The sequence below is a fragment of the Salvelinus namaycush genome, chromosome 4 (assembly GCF_016432855.1).
Source record: "Salvelinus namaycush isolate Seneca chromosome 4, SaNama_1.0, whole genome shotgun sequence".
Taxonomy (NCBI): Eukaryota; Metazoa; Chordata; class Actinopteri; order Salmoniformes; family Salmonidae; genus Salvelinus; species Salvelinus namaycush.
In genome coordinates, this window is record NC_052310.1 from 68,647,177 (window position 1) to 68,664,467 (window position 17,291).

At 44.7% G+C, this 17,291-nt stretch overlaps 1 protein-coding gene across 1 annotated transcript in view; it reads left to right on the forward strand.

Moving 5' to 3' along the window:
- Nucleotides 1–3,157: 3,157 nt before the first annotated feature.
- The window catches only part of LOC120046755 (heparan sulfate glucosamine 3-O-sulfotransferase 6-like), a 28,583-nt gene continuing 14,449 nt past the window's right edge, over nucleotides 3,158–17,291 (forward strand). Inside the window, exon 1 of the mRNA XM_038992236.1 lies at nucleotides 3,158–4,000. Coding sequence (XP_038848164.1) covers nucleotides 3,492–4,000 — 509 coding nt within the window. The 5' untranslated portion in view covers nucleotides 3,158–3,491. The remainder of the gene's footprint in view (nucleotides 4,001–17,291) is intronic.

Sequence of the window (17,291 nt, forward strand, 5' to 3'; positions counted from 1 at the left end):
AGGTGTGGCATATCAAGAAGCTGATTAAACAGCATGATTATTACACAGGTGCACCTTGTGCTGGGGGGCAATAAAAGGCCACTCTAAAATGTGCAGTTTTGTCACACAACACATTGTCACAGATGTTTCAAGTTTTGAGGGAACGTACAATTGGTATACTGACTGCAGGAATGTCCACCAATGCTGTTGTCAGAGAATACCATAAGCTACCTCCAACGTCATTTTAGAGAATTTGGCAGTATGTCCAACCGGCCTCACAACCACAGACCACGTGTAACCACGCCAGGCCTGCACCTTCACATCTGGCTTTTTCACCTGCGGGATCATCTGAGGGAAGGGGGGTGCTGAGGAGTATTTCTGTCTGTAATAAATCCCTTAAGTGGGGAAAAACTAAATCTGTCACACCCTGATCTATTTCACCTGTCGCTGTGCTTGTCTCCACCTCCCTGCAGGTGTCGCCAATCTTCCCCATTATCCCCAGTGTATTTATACCTGTGTTCTCTGTTTGTTTTTTGCTAGTTTGTTTTGTTTCGTGAAACCTACCAGCATTTTTCCCCATGCTCCTGTCTGTTCTAGTTCGTGCTTTCTATTTTTTTCCGGTTTTGACCATTCTGCCTGCTCTGACCCTGAGCCTGCCTGCCATTCTGTACCTTGCCACACCACACTGGATTATTGACCCCTGCCTGCTCTGACCCCTGCCTGCCATTCTGGACCTTTTGCACCCTATCTGGATTACTGACCTCTGCCTGCCCTTGACCTGTCGTTTTGCCTGCCCCTGTATTAGTAATAAACTTTTGTTACTTCGACACTGTCTGCATCTGGGTCTTACCTGAAACATGATAAATCTGATTGGCTGGGCCTGGTTCCCCAGTGGGTGGGCCTGGCTGCCAAGTGGGTGGGCCTATGCCCTCCAAGGCCCACCCATGGCTGCACCCCCGCCCAGTCATGTGAAATCCATAGATTAGGGTCTAATTTATTTATTTAATTGGCTGATTTCCTTATAAATCAAATCAAATCAAATTTTATTTGTCACATACACATGGTTAGCAGATGTTAATGCGAGTATAGCGAAATGCTTGTGCTTCTAGTTCCGACAATGCAGTAATAACCAACAAGTAATCTAACCTAACAATTCCACAACTACTACCTTATACACACAAGTGTAAAGGGATAAAGAATATGTATATGAACTGTAACTCAGTTAAATCTTTGAAACAGTTGCATGTTGCTTTTATATTTTTGTTCAGTATATATGAACTGAAGCCAGGTTAGCACTACAGCAACCCTCCAATATAACACAGTAGAGTTGACTACGGACTGATGGGCTGCAGTCAGACACAAGGGAAGACAGATTGAACAGGGACAGGCTGAGATGGAGCAAGGACAGGCTCAGGTTGAACAAGGAGAGGCTCAGATTGAACAAGGACAGGCTCAGATTGAACAAGGACAGGCTCATGTTGAACAAGGGCAGGCTTAGATTGAACAAGGACAGGCTCAGGTTGAAGAAGGACAGGCTAAAATTGAACAAGGACAGGCCCAGATTGAACAAGGAGAGGCTCATGTTGAACAAGAACAGGCTAAGATTGAACAAGGACAGGCTCAGGATGAACAAGGATGGGCTCAGATTGAACAAGGACAGGCTCAGATTGAACAAGGACAGGCTAAGATTGAACAAGGACAGGCTCAGGTTGAACAAGGACTGAGAAAAAAAAGAAGATTGCTACAGCAGTGGCCTTAAACAAATGTGCCATGAATTGCTGTTCTGTTCTGAAATTAGTATTAGAGTGTGCGTGACTTTATTTTTCTAAGTTTACCAACCATCAAGAGAGCTTTCCATTAACTTTGCGTGTGTGTGTGTGTGTGTGTGTGTGTGTGTGTGTGTGTGTGTGTGTGTGTGTGTGTGTGTGTGTGTGTGTGTGTGTGTGTGTGTGTGTGTGTGTGTGTGTGTGTGTGTGTGTGTGGAGGCGTGCGTGCGTGCGTGCGTGCGTGCGTGCGTGCGTGCGTGCGTGCGTGCGTGAGTGTGTGTATCAGCTGCAACCATTCAGATTGTTCAGATTTTTTAATCTCTATTTTGTTATAGTGGAAGATTCTATTGATCTTTTAGCCAACTGACTGTAACATAATGCTTGGTAATATCTGTGGTAATATCAGCTTTACTGGTCCACTCTCCAGCCTTTCTCAGGTTACAGAGGAAACCCAAGCCCTTTGACTACAAGTCGTTATTGTAGGAGACAGATCCAGTTTCAGCTTTATTCCACTTGTTGTTTTCTTTACTCCTTTATTTCCTTGTTGCTTTTATCAGCAGCAGCTGGGCTGGGTTTTAGCATTTAGATTTCCTCCAATACTTATTACATTCTACCTGATGAAAGGATATGTAACACCACAGGTACATTTCTGACTACGATCATCAGCATCTTGTAGTCTAGCTACAGCTCTGACGTGAGAAAGTTGACATGAGAGAAACTGATGGTGGTCTGTCTGCATTTTCATCATAGTCTCTTGAAGAGGGAGAGGGTCCGTTTATACAGCATACTGCTGATCACACACAGGCATCTAGCTGAACACTGACCACACATGTCTGGCCCTGTTATAGCAGGGAAAGGAGAGGTTAAATGTGTGTGCCATGGCTGTGCAGGCTGGCTCCGTAGCCCAGGAGGGATAGCAGACTGACAGGTGGTTCCACAGGGTAGGGCCCCTTTTACAGCCCTGCATGGGGACAGGGGGTAACCCTTACCCCACACAGACACAGTGACCACAGTAAGCCCTAAACATTAGAGGGCTTTAAACAACACATCACATAAACATATCTAGAGATTTTCATGCTCCTTTTTATATGTAAATGACATATCAGCATATTTCTAAACAAAACTGTTATCTCTTGGAATATAACTATATATTCTTGAATTACATAGCAATTTAAAAAAATGTATCATCTAAAATATAAATCAGTGCTATTGAATCACATGATTATTAGTGATTGGTCTCAGTTTGCTAGTTATTAGTGTTATTTTAGAGTCGAATGGCTGAAAACGTAAGGGGCGGGAATTTGACCAACAGGGCGTGGCTTCACACCCAGAATGAAAGGGGTGTGTCTGTAGGCTGCTGATGGGGGCCAAAGGGCTTCGCGTGAGCGCTTCTTTGCCAAGGGAGAGGAACAGAGAGTGAGAGGGGACAGAGGGGACATAAACTCTACCGTTTCTCATAGCACTGTGGACTTTGGACAAGTTGACATTGACACTGTTCAAAATATTTTCTCTAGACTACAATTATGAAGTGGATGGTCAAACAAAAAGGACTTTGAAATTGTTATTTTTGGAAATATTAATGCCTTTTTTAAGTGCGTAATGGCACGACTTCACCATGAACTATGTTTTTATGGGTAACATTATAAAGAAAGACCAAGCCTAATCTTGATTTTAAAGCGCATTGAATTGATCTAATTTAAAAGGCATGTTTCCTGCGTGTTGCCCTCCAGCTCAGTATAGCGCCTCATGGGATGTAACAAATGGAAAGCTGGGTTCAACTTTGGACACCTGAAGGCACAGTCCAAACTTTCCGTCTTCTTTGCCATGATCATAATTTTCACGTACTTATTTTATTGTTTCACTGGGTACTGCGACTCCCAACCTATAACTGTATACGACCAACAGACTTTTATCAACAAAATCCTGCAAAAGGAAGAACTGGAGTATTCACCTCACCAACTGTCTGACGCGCACAAGAACAGTTCTCCCGGCTCGTTTGTTCGCGAGCTCCCCGGCGTTGACAGTGTTGACACACTCTTGCAGGTCAATGATAACGAACTGCGACCTGATAACAATATCTCTACAGCTAATAACTTCGGGAGTAAAACGTTTCCTCAAGCAATCATCATCGGAGTAAAGAAAGGAGGCACGCGCGCGCTACTGGAGTTTCTGCGCATTCACCCGGATGTCAGAGCAGTGGGCGCCGAACCCCACTTCTTCGACAGGTTCTATGATAAAGGACTGGAATGGTACAGGTGAGCCAGTGCTGTTTTGAATTTCACTGAAATGTTTTTCTTTACAGGAGCACTGAAAACATCAACGTGAACATGGCCAAAAGATGGAAAGAGATATGATTTTCTATCATAAATAGCCTAATGTTTCGTTTGAATTAGTCAATACAGATTGCCTGCTACCCAGGTAAAATCATGGTATTACAATCACTGTGACATAGGGGCTTGCTTGGTAAAAAAAAAAAAAATCCAAATAAAGTAATTCATCCCACAATGACAAAGTATCAAATATTGTGTGAAACTGCCTGTCATCACAGGCACCAAAAGACAACAGACTCAGAAACACATCTGTGGATTTACTATATATCAGGTGTAGCCTATATGGGAAATTCCATGGTAACAGAATTACACAGAAGACTCAGATTTTTCACTTTGAAATATATTCCAAACAAAAACCATTTATTTCAAAGTTTAACAAACCATACAATTTATACCATACATTTAAAAAATTACATTTATTTACATTTATTTTGGTAACTTGTGTTTGTCATTGATCACCTCTCCTGAGCAGGCTCCTATCCTCAACCTCCTCCTCCCTTCCTACAGTGTCACCTCATTAATATCGCCCAATGCCAATAAGGATCCTCTCTGAGAGCCCCTTGGTGCGACAGGGCATTCAGTCCCCTGCCAAAAAAATGTTGTTTATTGACGTGATGCGCTGCGGTTCTAAGTGTCTGTCCCTGTGTGTATCCCCGGGGACCCCTCACTGTCACCCATTTCACCTGGTTGGGCAGGTGAGCACATAGAGATGTGACACAGAGCCAATGAGAGGGAGAAATCAATACAGTCTGTTAATTAATATTGCAGATGTTGGGTATAAACGTCAATAGCAGCAATGGAGGGATGAAAGTCTCTCCCATCACAACTCTCTAAACTCTCCAAGCATATGCAGATTTTTTTTTTTACTAAAGAAATCAAGATCACACAGACAAATGTCTCTAAAGATGTATGGCAGGTAGCCTAGTGGTTAAGAGCATTGGACTAGCAACCAAAAGGCTTCTGGACTGAATCCCCGAGCCAACTATGTGAAGAAAAAAAGTATCTGTTGATGTGCCCTTGAGCAAGGCGCATAGCCCTAATTGCTCTGGATAAGAATTACTCAAATGTAAATGTACTCTTTCCAAGCGTTGACAATGTAGCGTTGACAGTGTAGCCTATAGTCTTCTGCAAGTTACCTGAATGTACTGTCTTTCACTGTACTATAATTTAATTTGTGAGGCCAGGCAGTTGAGCCTACAGTATGGCACTACAACAGTTACAGGCCTTTGATGGTGTTGAGAGACCAGTGACCTTTTAACACCGTCCCAGTGCTTTGTTGCAGCTGCACGGCGGCTCTCTAGTCTCTCTTTCTGTCTCACAAATGTGTGATGAAATGGTTTTAGTCTTTCCTAATCTGACGACAGGTCTTGTCAACACTGTGTGGATTGGCCTGATGTAATGACAGCTCAAGCATTAGCTCGGACAACTCAGGGACATGGAGATTAGGACCCTGTCACGGTTCAACATCACATTATGGAGTACCAGCCAGTCAGTGTAGGGTAAAGTTGCCCAAAGCCAATGCGCTGATCTAAAGTCAGTGTTGGGTCTTTTTCCCTAATGTTTTAGGTTGGGATTGGGGGATGGGAAGCTGATCCTAGATCTGTGCCTAAGGGTGTGATGGTTTATTGGTTCTTATCTAAGGAGAAGTGTGTAGTGCTGTGCTGGAGTAATGAAAATGGTGTCAAAGCACCCCAATCAGCCAGTCTCTCATCATCACCTGCTCCCTCTGCTCTTCTCTCACCTCCTTCCGCTTTTCTCTCACTCCCTCTGACCTTCTCCCTAAGCTCTGCGCCACTCGGGCACTGCATCTCAGTGCTAGAGGCGTCACTACAGACACCCCGGTTCGAATCCAGGCTGTATCACAACCGGCTGTGATTGGGAGTCCCCTAGGGCGGTGCACAATTGGCCCAGCGTCGTCCGGGTTAGGCCCGGTGTAGGCCGTCATTGTAAATAAGAATTTGTTCTTAACTGACATGCCTAGTTAAATATACATATATATTTTTAATCTCACCTCCCTCCGCTCTTCTCTCACCTCCCTCCTCTCTTCTCTCACTCCCTCCACTTTTCTCTCACCTCCCTCTGCTCTTCTCTCACTCCCTCCGCTCTTCTCTTACGTCCCTCCGCTTTTCTCTCACCTCCCTCCTCTCTTCTCTCACTCCATCCTCTCTTCTCTCACTCCCTTCGCTCTTCTCTCACTCCATCCTCTCTTCTCTCACTCCCTCCTCTCTTCTCTCACTCCATCCTCTCTTCTCTCACTCCCTCCACTCTTCTCTCACTCCACCCTCTCTTCTCTCACTCCCTCCTCTCTTCTCTCACTCCCTCCACTCTTCTCTCACTCCCTCTCCTCTTCTCTCACCCCATCCTCTCTTCTCTCACTCTCTTCGCTCTTCTCTCACTCCATCCTCTCTTCTCTCACTCCATGCTCTCTTCTCTCACCTCCCTCCTCTCACTCTATCCTCTCTTCTCTCACTCCACCCTCTCTTCTCTCACTCCCTCCTCTCTTCTCTCACTCCATCCTCTCTTCTCTCACTCCCTCCACTCTTCTCTCACTCCATCCTCTCTTCTCTCACTCCCTCCTCTCTTCTCTCACTCCCTACACTCTTCTCTCACTCCCTCTCCTCTTCTCTCACTCCATCCTCTCTTCTCTCACTCCCTTCGCTCGTCTCTCACTCCATCCTCTCTTCTCTCACCTCCCTCCTCTCTTCTCTCACTCTATCCTCTCTTCTCTCACTCCCTCCTCTCTTCTCTCACTCCATCCTCTCTTCTCTCACTCCATCCTCTCTTCTTTCACTCCCTCATCTCTTCTCTCACCTCCCTCCACTCTTCTCTCCTGTGTGTGAAAGGCGTTGTATCATCATTGATGGGGTCTTTGATTTTAACCAGGGTATTACACAGGGTATTATAATGTCTTGTGTAATGATTTATGTATCTACACGGTACTACACCAGTAACTGAAATGAAACCGAATCTGACTCCTGTCCTTTGAAGGCAATTCAATCATTGTTTTATGTGTGCAACTGAGGAATAACATTCTGGTTACCAAAGCAGTTATAGAGTAACTCTGTGGCGTAAGGGCAACTTTTAAAATGTTGCTATTCACATTGACATGAAACCTATCCATTCATATCTGGACTGGATTCACTCCAGGCACCGTTTAAGAATGCATTTAGACTGGACTGGAAAGTGTCACTTAAACATTTTATACTTTGACAGAGCTCTTAACTTCAAGGTATTATTACACTGCTTTGTGTTTGTAATTGAACCCTGTCCTCTGTCTTCAGTTGGTAACCAAATAAAACACATGGACATGTTAAAATGAGCATTTGGCAAATTGTTTTAGAAGAAATGCTTATATGTGGGGAAAAACACTCGATGCATTTGGAAATGGTAATGCGGCTTTGTGGGAGAGAACATGTTTAAAGGGTTTAGCTCTTTCTACTCTTTCTGTGTGTGACTGTGTGTGTGTGACTGTGTGTGTGTTTCCACTGTGTGTGTGTGACTGTGTGTGTGTGTGTGTTTCCATTGCATATGTGCATGTATCCTAAGCTTTACCTGATGAGATCCAGTCCCGTGTCTATCTCCCTCTCCCCATTCTCCTCTGCCATCCACCATTAAACCTATCCACAACTTTTCATTACACCATAAATATCCAATAGATATAAATGTAATTTCCCATATTGATCTGTTAAAATAGGGTTTCCTATTGATTCAGCTCCTGGCACCTTTATCAGGGCACTGCAGGGGAGGTTCATTAACCGCTGAATATTCAATCTTGTTGACAAGGTGTTGTTGGCCCGTCAACCAGCGACATTTATACCCTACACACATGGTTACACCTAGAATGTATTTATGCTGCAGTGAAATTCTAGTTAAGTCTGTGAAACGTGTGGGGATTGGGGGGACAGGGTTCTTCAGAAGTATATTTTCTTTCATAATTCAGTGTAGCATTGGTCACATTATCCAGACTGGAATGACCGGCTCTTATTTCCTGCAAGTCTTTTTTACCAATCACAAGGGATTCCACTGTGGAATTCTGAGGCATATGTCAAAGGTTTGGAAATGGAGTGTTAGAGACAGAGAGAGTGTTCTTTGACCCAACAAAAAGTTTTTGGAAGGGCCTTTCATGGTCCCAAGTAGGAAGCATGGAAATGATTGTCTTTGAAATAATCAAATGTATAGAATTGGACTGAACAAAGGAGACCTTTGTTTGAATGTCCACTGGTCGTCTTGTCTTTGTGTCATTATGCAGAATGAGAGCAATGAGAAACATTCTCTGCTGTGACCATTGACAATCATAAATGCTGCCTCCTAACTTTTCAAAAATAACATTTATCTCAGGCTATGGTGGTGTACGATCAAGGAAAGATCTAGAATATATGCATGGCATGCTTTCAAGCAACCAAAGGAATTCCTTCAAGATTGATATCAATATGCAAAATGAAATGGGCAAAATGTAACTGAATAATCGAACATGACTTGATAAATTGGTTTGGGGACGGGTATGGATTTTCAATCTTGAGAAAAACTCATCGTCCAACTCAGTCATCAATATTTTGACAGCTCATAATTGGCCGACCGTTCACCTTTAGTATGGCATGCACTATCCAATCAGATGATAGTTAATGAAATAACTGGAAAGTATAAGAGATGTGAAAATGATAACTCGATGAGTATTTAGAATTGGACAGATGGAGAAGTAAATGGACTTCCTTTCCAACCCTGTAGTGTGACAGAACAAGGGACTGACTATTACAAATCAATGTCTTCAATAGCCAGATGCCTAACCTAATTACATCTGAACATGATTATTTAACTAACAGATCATAAATTAATAGAAGTGTTAAAGTAATAGTTAAAACTGGGTTCCCTATACTGTTTACCAGTGCTGCATTCACACATACTGTAGCTAGGAACTTTATTGTTGAATTTCTAAACTCAGTGTGACAGAAAGGTATGCTAGTTATGTTTTAACTAGCAGATGTAGACTACTCTGATGCTCTTTTACTATAATAATGTAAAACTAATCCAGAGATTTTCACTGCCACAATACCGACCCTTTTCTACCTTCTCTCCCCTCATAATAAATCCATTTTAAACAGATAGAGCAGCAGAACTGTGACAGTATTTATCCAGTAGGCTGGATTCCTCTCAGCCTGCAGGTCTCTAACATGACTCCCAGGTTACGATCATTGATCAGGGTTCATGTTTGGTGGAGTGGAAAAAATGATTCCCACTCCGTCCCTGCCGACCTCCTCCTCTCATGTCCCTGTCACAGCAAGATGGATGGCACAGCTATAACAACCTCACATGGCACTACACTTCTCTGGAATCACAATACACACCCAGTCAACACTGGTAAACAGAAATGTCTTGTTTTCTGCAAGGCTGTGATTATCGAATCGTGGACTAATTCAATTCTAGTTATCAGAGATTGTAGTAGTGGTTGTAGCGACTGTAGGATAGAAGTGTGAATGTTGACAAGGACAGTTTTGTTTTTGCACCAACACCGGAGTTACTCTGTTTAGTTACACAAGGAATGAATCCCTGCCTACACTTCAAATTGTCTAACCTTATCTTAACCAGGGCCCATTCCCATTTAGAGTGTGCTTATTTGCCTTAGTACCTCAACAAGGGCAGAGAGTAGTGTACGCTATTAGAGAGTTATTGGAATCTAATTCAGCCACCAGCTCTCTTGTGCACCATTTTACCTAGGACGCTTTAAGTTGACCTCTATCCCCATCACCCAGCCTACCATCTTCTGTCTAGAGAGGCTACTAGATCACTGACTTTAAGTTGACCGCTACCCCCATCACCCAGCCTACCATCTTCTGTCTAGAGAGGCTACTAGATCATTGACTTTAAGTTGACCTCTACCCCCATCACCCAGCCTACCATCTTCTGTCTAGAGAGGCTACTGGATCACTGACTTTAAGTTGACCTCTACCCCCATCACCCAGCCTACCATCTTCTGTCTAGAGAGGCTACTAGATCACTGACTTTAAGTTGACCTCTACCCCCATCACCCAGCCTACCATCTTCTGTCTAGAGAGGCTACTAGATCACTGACTTTAAGTTGACCTCTACCCCCATCACCCAGCCTACCATCTTATGTCTAGAGAGGCTACTAGATCACTGACTTTAAGTTGACCTCTACCCCCATCACCCAGCCTACCATCTTCTGTCTAGAGAGGCTACTAGATCACTGACTTTAAGTTGACCTCTACCCCCATCACCCAGCCTACCATCTTCTGTCTAGAGAGGCTACTAGATCACTGACTTTAAGTTGACCTACCCCCATCACCCAGCCTACCATCTTCTGTCTAGAGAGGCTACTGGATCACTGACTTTAAGTTGACCTCTACCCCCATCACCCAGCCTACCATCTTCTGTCTAGAGAGGCTACTAGATCACTGACTTTAAGTTGACCTCTACCCCCATCACCCAGCCTACCATCTTCTGTCTAGAGAGGCTACTAGATCACTGACTTTAAGTTGACCTCTACCCCCATCACCCAGCCTACCATCTTATGTCTAGAGAGGCTACTAGATCACTGACTTTAAGTTGACCTCTACCCCCATCACCCAGCCTACCATCTTCTGTCTAGAGAGGCTACTAGATCACTGACTTTAAGTTGACCTCTACCCCCATCACCCAGCCTACCATCTTCTGTCTAGAGAGGCTACTAGATCACTGACTTTAAGTTGACCTACCCCCATCACCCAGCCTACCATCTTCTGTCTAGAGAGGCTACTGGATCACTGACTTTAAGTTGACCTCTACCCCCATCACCCAGCCTACCATCTTCTGTCTAGAGAGGCTACTGGATCACTGACTTTAAGTTGACCTCTACCCCCATCACCCAGCCTACCATATTCTGTCTAGAGAGGCTACTGGATCACTGACTTTAAGTTGACCTCTACCCCATCACCCAGCCTACCATATTCTGTCTAGAGAGGCTACTAGATCACTGACTTTAAGTTGACCTCTACCCCCATCACCCAGCCTACCATCTTCTGTCTAGAGAGGCTACTGGATCACTGACTTTAAGTTGACCTCTACCCCCATCACCCAGCCTACCATCTTCTGTCTAGAGAGGCTACTAGATCACTGACTTTAAGTTGACCTCTCCCCCCATCACCCAGCCTACCATATTCTGTCTAGAGAGGCTACTAGATCACTGACTTTAAGTTGACCTCTACCCCCATCACCCAGCCTACCATCTTCTGTCTAGAGAGGCTACTGGATCACTGACTTTAAGTTGACCTCTACCCCCATCACCCAGCCTACCATCTTCTGTCTAGAGATGCTACTGGATAACTGACTTTAAGTTGACCTCTACCCCCATCACCCAGCCTACCATCTTCTGTCTAGAGATGCTACTGGATCACTGACTTTAAGTTGACCTCTACCCCCATCACCCAGCCTACCATCTTCTGTCTAGAGATGCTACTGGATCACTGACTTTAAGTTGACCTCTACCCCCATCACCCAGCCTACCATCTTCTGTCTAGAGATGCTACTGGATCACTGACTTTAAGTTGACCTCAACCCCCATCACCCAGCCTACCATCTTCTGTCTAGAGAGGCTACTGGATCACTGACTTTAAGTTGATCTCTACCCCCATCACCCAGCCTACCATCTTCTGTCTAGAGAGGCTACTGGATCACTGACTTTAAGTTGACCTCTATCCCCATCACCCAGTCTACCATCTTCTGTCTAGAGAGGCTACTGGATCACTGACTTTAAGTTGACCTCTACCCCCATCACCCAGCCTATCATCTGTCTAGAGAGGCTACTAGATCACTGACTTTAAGTTGACCTCTACCCCCATCACCCAGCCTACCATCTTCTGTCTAGAGAGGCTACTAGATCACTGACTTTAAGTTGACCTCTACCCCCATCACCCAGCCTACCATCTTCTGTCTAGAGAGGCTACTAGATCACTGACTTTAAGTTGACCTCTACCCCCATCACCCAGCCTACCATCTTCTGTCTAGAGAGGCTATTGGATCCTTGACAGCTTAGTGTGTGTTTGCTGTCTCAGCCATTAAACCATCTCTGAGCATAGTGCTTGTTACACCAGGGTAGTTGGAAAAATGTTATGGGTTGTCTTTAATAGCGTAACAGGAATTGGTTACTGGTGCGGTGGTTATGTTTAATTGTGAGGAAATGTGACTGATTAAAAGGAGAACTCTGCCTGAAGGAGATCTCTGGAAGAAATTGTCTGCGGAATGTGAACATTATCTGGGAAGTTCACAATGTGAAATCTGAAGAAAAAAAGACTTGCTCTCTCACAAAATTGCTCTCTCTCTTTCTTTGTTGTACTGTGTATTTTAGAGACACGCTCTCTCTCTCTCTCTCTCTCTCTCTCTCTCACACACACACACACACACACACACACACACACACACACACACACACACACACACACACACACACACACACACACACACACACACACACACACACACACACACACACACACACACACACACACACACACACACCACTTACTGGGTGTGGATCGGTCCCTTAATGACAAACACTGGAGCTTTCCCAGCAGCTGCAGTCCCTGTGTTCTGCCAGCAATAATCCCCATTCCTCAATTAAAACAAGTCAAGGATGGGCCGACAACCACAAGGAGTGGGACATTTTAACAGTTTAGGAAGTGGTTTTTCACTGCAGTCTAGTATTGAGTCTTCTCATTGGTCTAGAGTTGGGTAGATGCCAGATGGCCAATGGTTGGAGCCCATATTGAGTCCATTAGAGAGTTCTGAGGTGTACTTGTAAGTTTTATTCATTTGGAAAAGCTAGCTAATTAATGGAAACATGTGGGCGTTTAAGCACGGTAGCAGACCCTGGGGAAAGAACACTTTAGCATTATGTATAGTATAAGACGATAATGTTTAACTTTGGTTCAAAAGGGAAGAAGCTGCTTTTATAAAGTTCTCAAAAAGACAACCCTGCTTATAGCATCATAAGAAGCCCTTAAGATTTCACAAGACTGTATCAAGGCTGGAGTGCTGATACTGGGTTTTCTGCTTTTCCATAAAGGTAGTTGTTAGTAAGAATAACTACAGGGCAGTGCATGATTTCATACTGAAACCCTCAGAACAATTTAACCTAATGAAGTTACTATAGTCAACTGGTGGACAGCGGTCCAGATGCAGACCCAGAACAAGGTAAAACACCTTTGGGGGGGAACTCAGTAGGGTTTCGACCCCTGGTATCATCTGAACACACGTAAGACATGGAACATTTTGTAGAATTGCAGGGAATGAGCTTTAAAACAGCAAACAATTCTCTGCCTCATGCAAAATTTGTAAAATTGGGGGAAATTAGCTATAAAACTGCAAAATGTTCTCTCTGCCAACAAGAGGGGTGTGAACAGTTTGGGGTCGCATGGGTTTCAAGGTGGGGGTTTGTTATTACGCCGAAAAAGAACAATATCCATTCGGACCTTTGCCACCTAGGAAATTTGTGTGACCGGACCTTCTCAAATAGTACTTGAGTACCCCTGGTATAGAGGCTCGTTTTACAGTGTTATCAATTACATCACTGGGGTCAGGCTGAGGGAGGAAGGAAGTGACCCTCCAGTAATCTGTCCATCTCTCTCTTCCTCCTCCTCTTGTCTGTTCATCGGTTCATCTCTCAGGGTGGGGGCCCCCAGCCACTGGTCACCCACGGATAAATCCTCACAGCCAACAGCTAACCCACTGTGGGCCAGGCAGTAACACAGTGGAACACACAGGCTGATTTTCCCATTCGATAAGACAGAGGCGGGCAGTCAAAGGAAGGCAGACAGAGGGGGTCAGACAGAGGGAGGGAGACAGAGGGGGTGGATGAAGGGGGCAGACAGAGGTGGGACAGACAGAGGGGGTCAGACAGGGGGACAGACAGAGGGAGGCAGACAGAGGGGGTCAGACAGGGGGACAGACATAGGGGGGCAGACAGTGGGAGGCAGACAGAGGGGGACAGACAGAGGGAGGCAGACAGAGGGGGGCAGACAGGGGGGGTCAGACAGAGGGGGCAGACAGAGGGGGGCAGACAGAGTGGGGCAGACAGAGGGGTATAGACAGAGGGAGGCAGACAGTGGGGGCAGACATAGGGGGGCAGACAGAGGGAGGCAGACAGACGGGGCAGACATAGGGGGGCAGACAGAGGGGGGCAGACACTTTTCTCTGTCTTTCACTCTCTCATACACATACAGTATACTCTCCCATCTCTTGCTCTCTCAGAAAAAAAAGTATTATCTCTCCAACGCTCTCTCTCTCTATCTTTTTAATTCTGCAGTTGGAATGTCAGGCTTTATCCTGCAGTAGTCAGTCTGGAGTCTTGAGCTGTTCTCCCTCTCTCCTCTCTCTGTTTCTCTCTCTCTCTCTCTACACTCTTAGAAAAAATGGTTCCAAAAGGAGAACCCTTTTTGGTTTCAGGTAGAACCATTTTGGGTTCTGTGTAGATCCCTCTGTGGAAAGGGTTCTACATGGAACTCAAAATGATTTTACCTGGAACCAAAAGGGTTCTACCTGAAACCAATAAGTGTTCTTCCAAGGGTTCTCCTATGGGGACAGCCGAATAACCATTTTAGTTTTTTTCTAAGAGTGTACATGCACACAGACTCTGTTATTCCCTCTCCTGAGGAAGCTGTGAGACTGCTACTCACTCATTCTTCTCAACGTTACCTGCTGTAGTAATCTCTGTATTAGTTGTCATGTTCACTTTCCCCCTGGTAGACACATTCTTTAGGTCTTTCTTACTGACCTACCTCACTGATCTACACCTCCTCAACAAATAGAACTCTCCGTCTCACCATTTCCTGCTGTGTGTGTAGTCAGGCAGCCTTGGTGTGTACTGAATTAGGTTCTACTATGCAATGCTACTTTACCACACACACACACACACACACACACACACACACACACACACACACACACACACACACACACACACACACACACACACACACACACACACACACACACACACACACACACACGCACACACACACAAAACATGCACACACACACACACACACACACACACACACACACACACACACACACACACACACACACACACACACACACACACACACACACACGCACACACACACAAAACATGCACACACACACACACACACACACACACGCACACACACACAAAACATGCACACACACACACACACACACACACACACACACACACACACACACACACACACACACACACGCACACACACACACACACACACACACACACACACACACACACACACACACACACACACACACGCACACACACACAAAACATGCACACACACACACACACACACACACACACACACACACACACACACACACACACACACACACACACACACACACACACACACACACACACACACACACACACACACACATGTATGTGGACCAAACTGTGAATCATTTGTCATTGCTTTCACACAAAATGCATTCAATGACCACATTCTCCGAAATCCATGAACTCTTTTCTCATTCATACTCCACCAACTGCAAAACTATATATTTGCAGCACGTTTTCAAATGCTTAAACACTGTTTCCAAAACTGTTAAAAACACATTCAAAACAGAATGATGGCAAATGTCGTGCATTTCTACAGTAACCAGATTGAAACAGAAAATCTCAGCACAATATTTAATCATTCCAAACACAGCTGATTGCGATTTCAGCTGAAAGCCTACCCAAGTGTCCTGTTTTTAGTCTCGTTACCAAACAGACAAAAGAGGACGACTTCGGAAGGATTTAATTTGGAAACATAGATCAAGGAAGACAGGTTGGTGGGGAAAGAAGAGTGGCAGGGAGGGAGAATGCGTGGAGGACAAAGGAGAGGAAGACCAAGAGCGGTGGTCTCTGATGAGATAAGGGCCACAATGATTGACCATGTTGTAAACCATGGTCTCTCTGAGAGAGGCCGGTTTAAGGGTGCAACCAAATTCGCAGCGTTCAACAGTTGCATCATTAGTACAAATTTTCCGGCAAAACAACAGGTGAGATGTGCATCCTTCAATGATAATTGAACTACATATTAGAGTACAATACAGTATGTTCACATTTTTACATGTACTGACATATTGAAATATATTGATGGTTTGTGTTTTTCAGTAAGATCTAAAGGTTGCATCCCACAGGAGGGAGAGGCAGAATATTATCAGATGCGCAGGAAATTGACATTGTTGACATGGTAATACGGTCAGCACAATGACAATTGCCAGAGTCCTAGTGTAAGGGTCCTGTGTGTAGCTGGTGTAGAGAGTCAGGCGCAGGACAGCAGATATGAGTAATCAACGTATTTACTCAAAAAGACAAATTTACAAAGTAACATCTCGAGCCCACAAAGACGGACCGAATTACAAAAAACAATCACTCACAAACACAACATGGGGAACAGAGGGTTAAATAATGAACAAGTAATTGGTTGAGTGAAGCCAGGTGTGTAATACAAATACAGAACAAATGGAAAATGAAAAGTGGATCGGTGGTGGCTAGAAAGCCGGTGACGTCAACCGCCGAACGCCGCCCGAACAAGGAGACGGACCGACTTCAGCGGAAGTCGTGACACCTAGAGAAACATAAAATAAGGATGAAGCAGTTGTACACTGTACCCTTTGAGAGAAACGGTGAACATGTGAAAGAACTCTGGTATCAATATGTCCAGGTAAGATGTCTGTTCAATAACCAAACAGGGTACATACACAGCTATGCATAATGTAAAGTAGTGTAAAACTGTGGATTTACTGTATTTTAGAGAGTAATGGAGATGGAAGCCAGGCAACCTGCACATACATTCATCTTTGTGGATGAAGCTGGATTCAACCTGGCAAAAACACGCCGCAGGGGAAGAAATGTGATTGGACAGAGAGCAACCGTGGATGTCCCAGGCCAGAGAGGAGCTAACATCACAATGTGTGCTGCACTGTCCAATGATGGTTTGCTGTTACACAAACCACTCATTGGCCCCTACAATACAGAGAGGCTCAGTTATTTTCTTGATGACCTGCATAATCAACTTGTGCCAGCGGAGGAGAGAGGGGCAAGAAACTCCCCTACCTTTGTTGTTGTGTGGGATAATGTGGCATTCCACCACTCTGCTGCAGTCACCGACTGGTTTGCTGCACATCCCAGGATGTCAGTACTATTCCTGCCTCCATACTCCCCCTTCCTAAACCCCATAGAGGA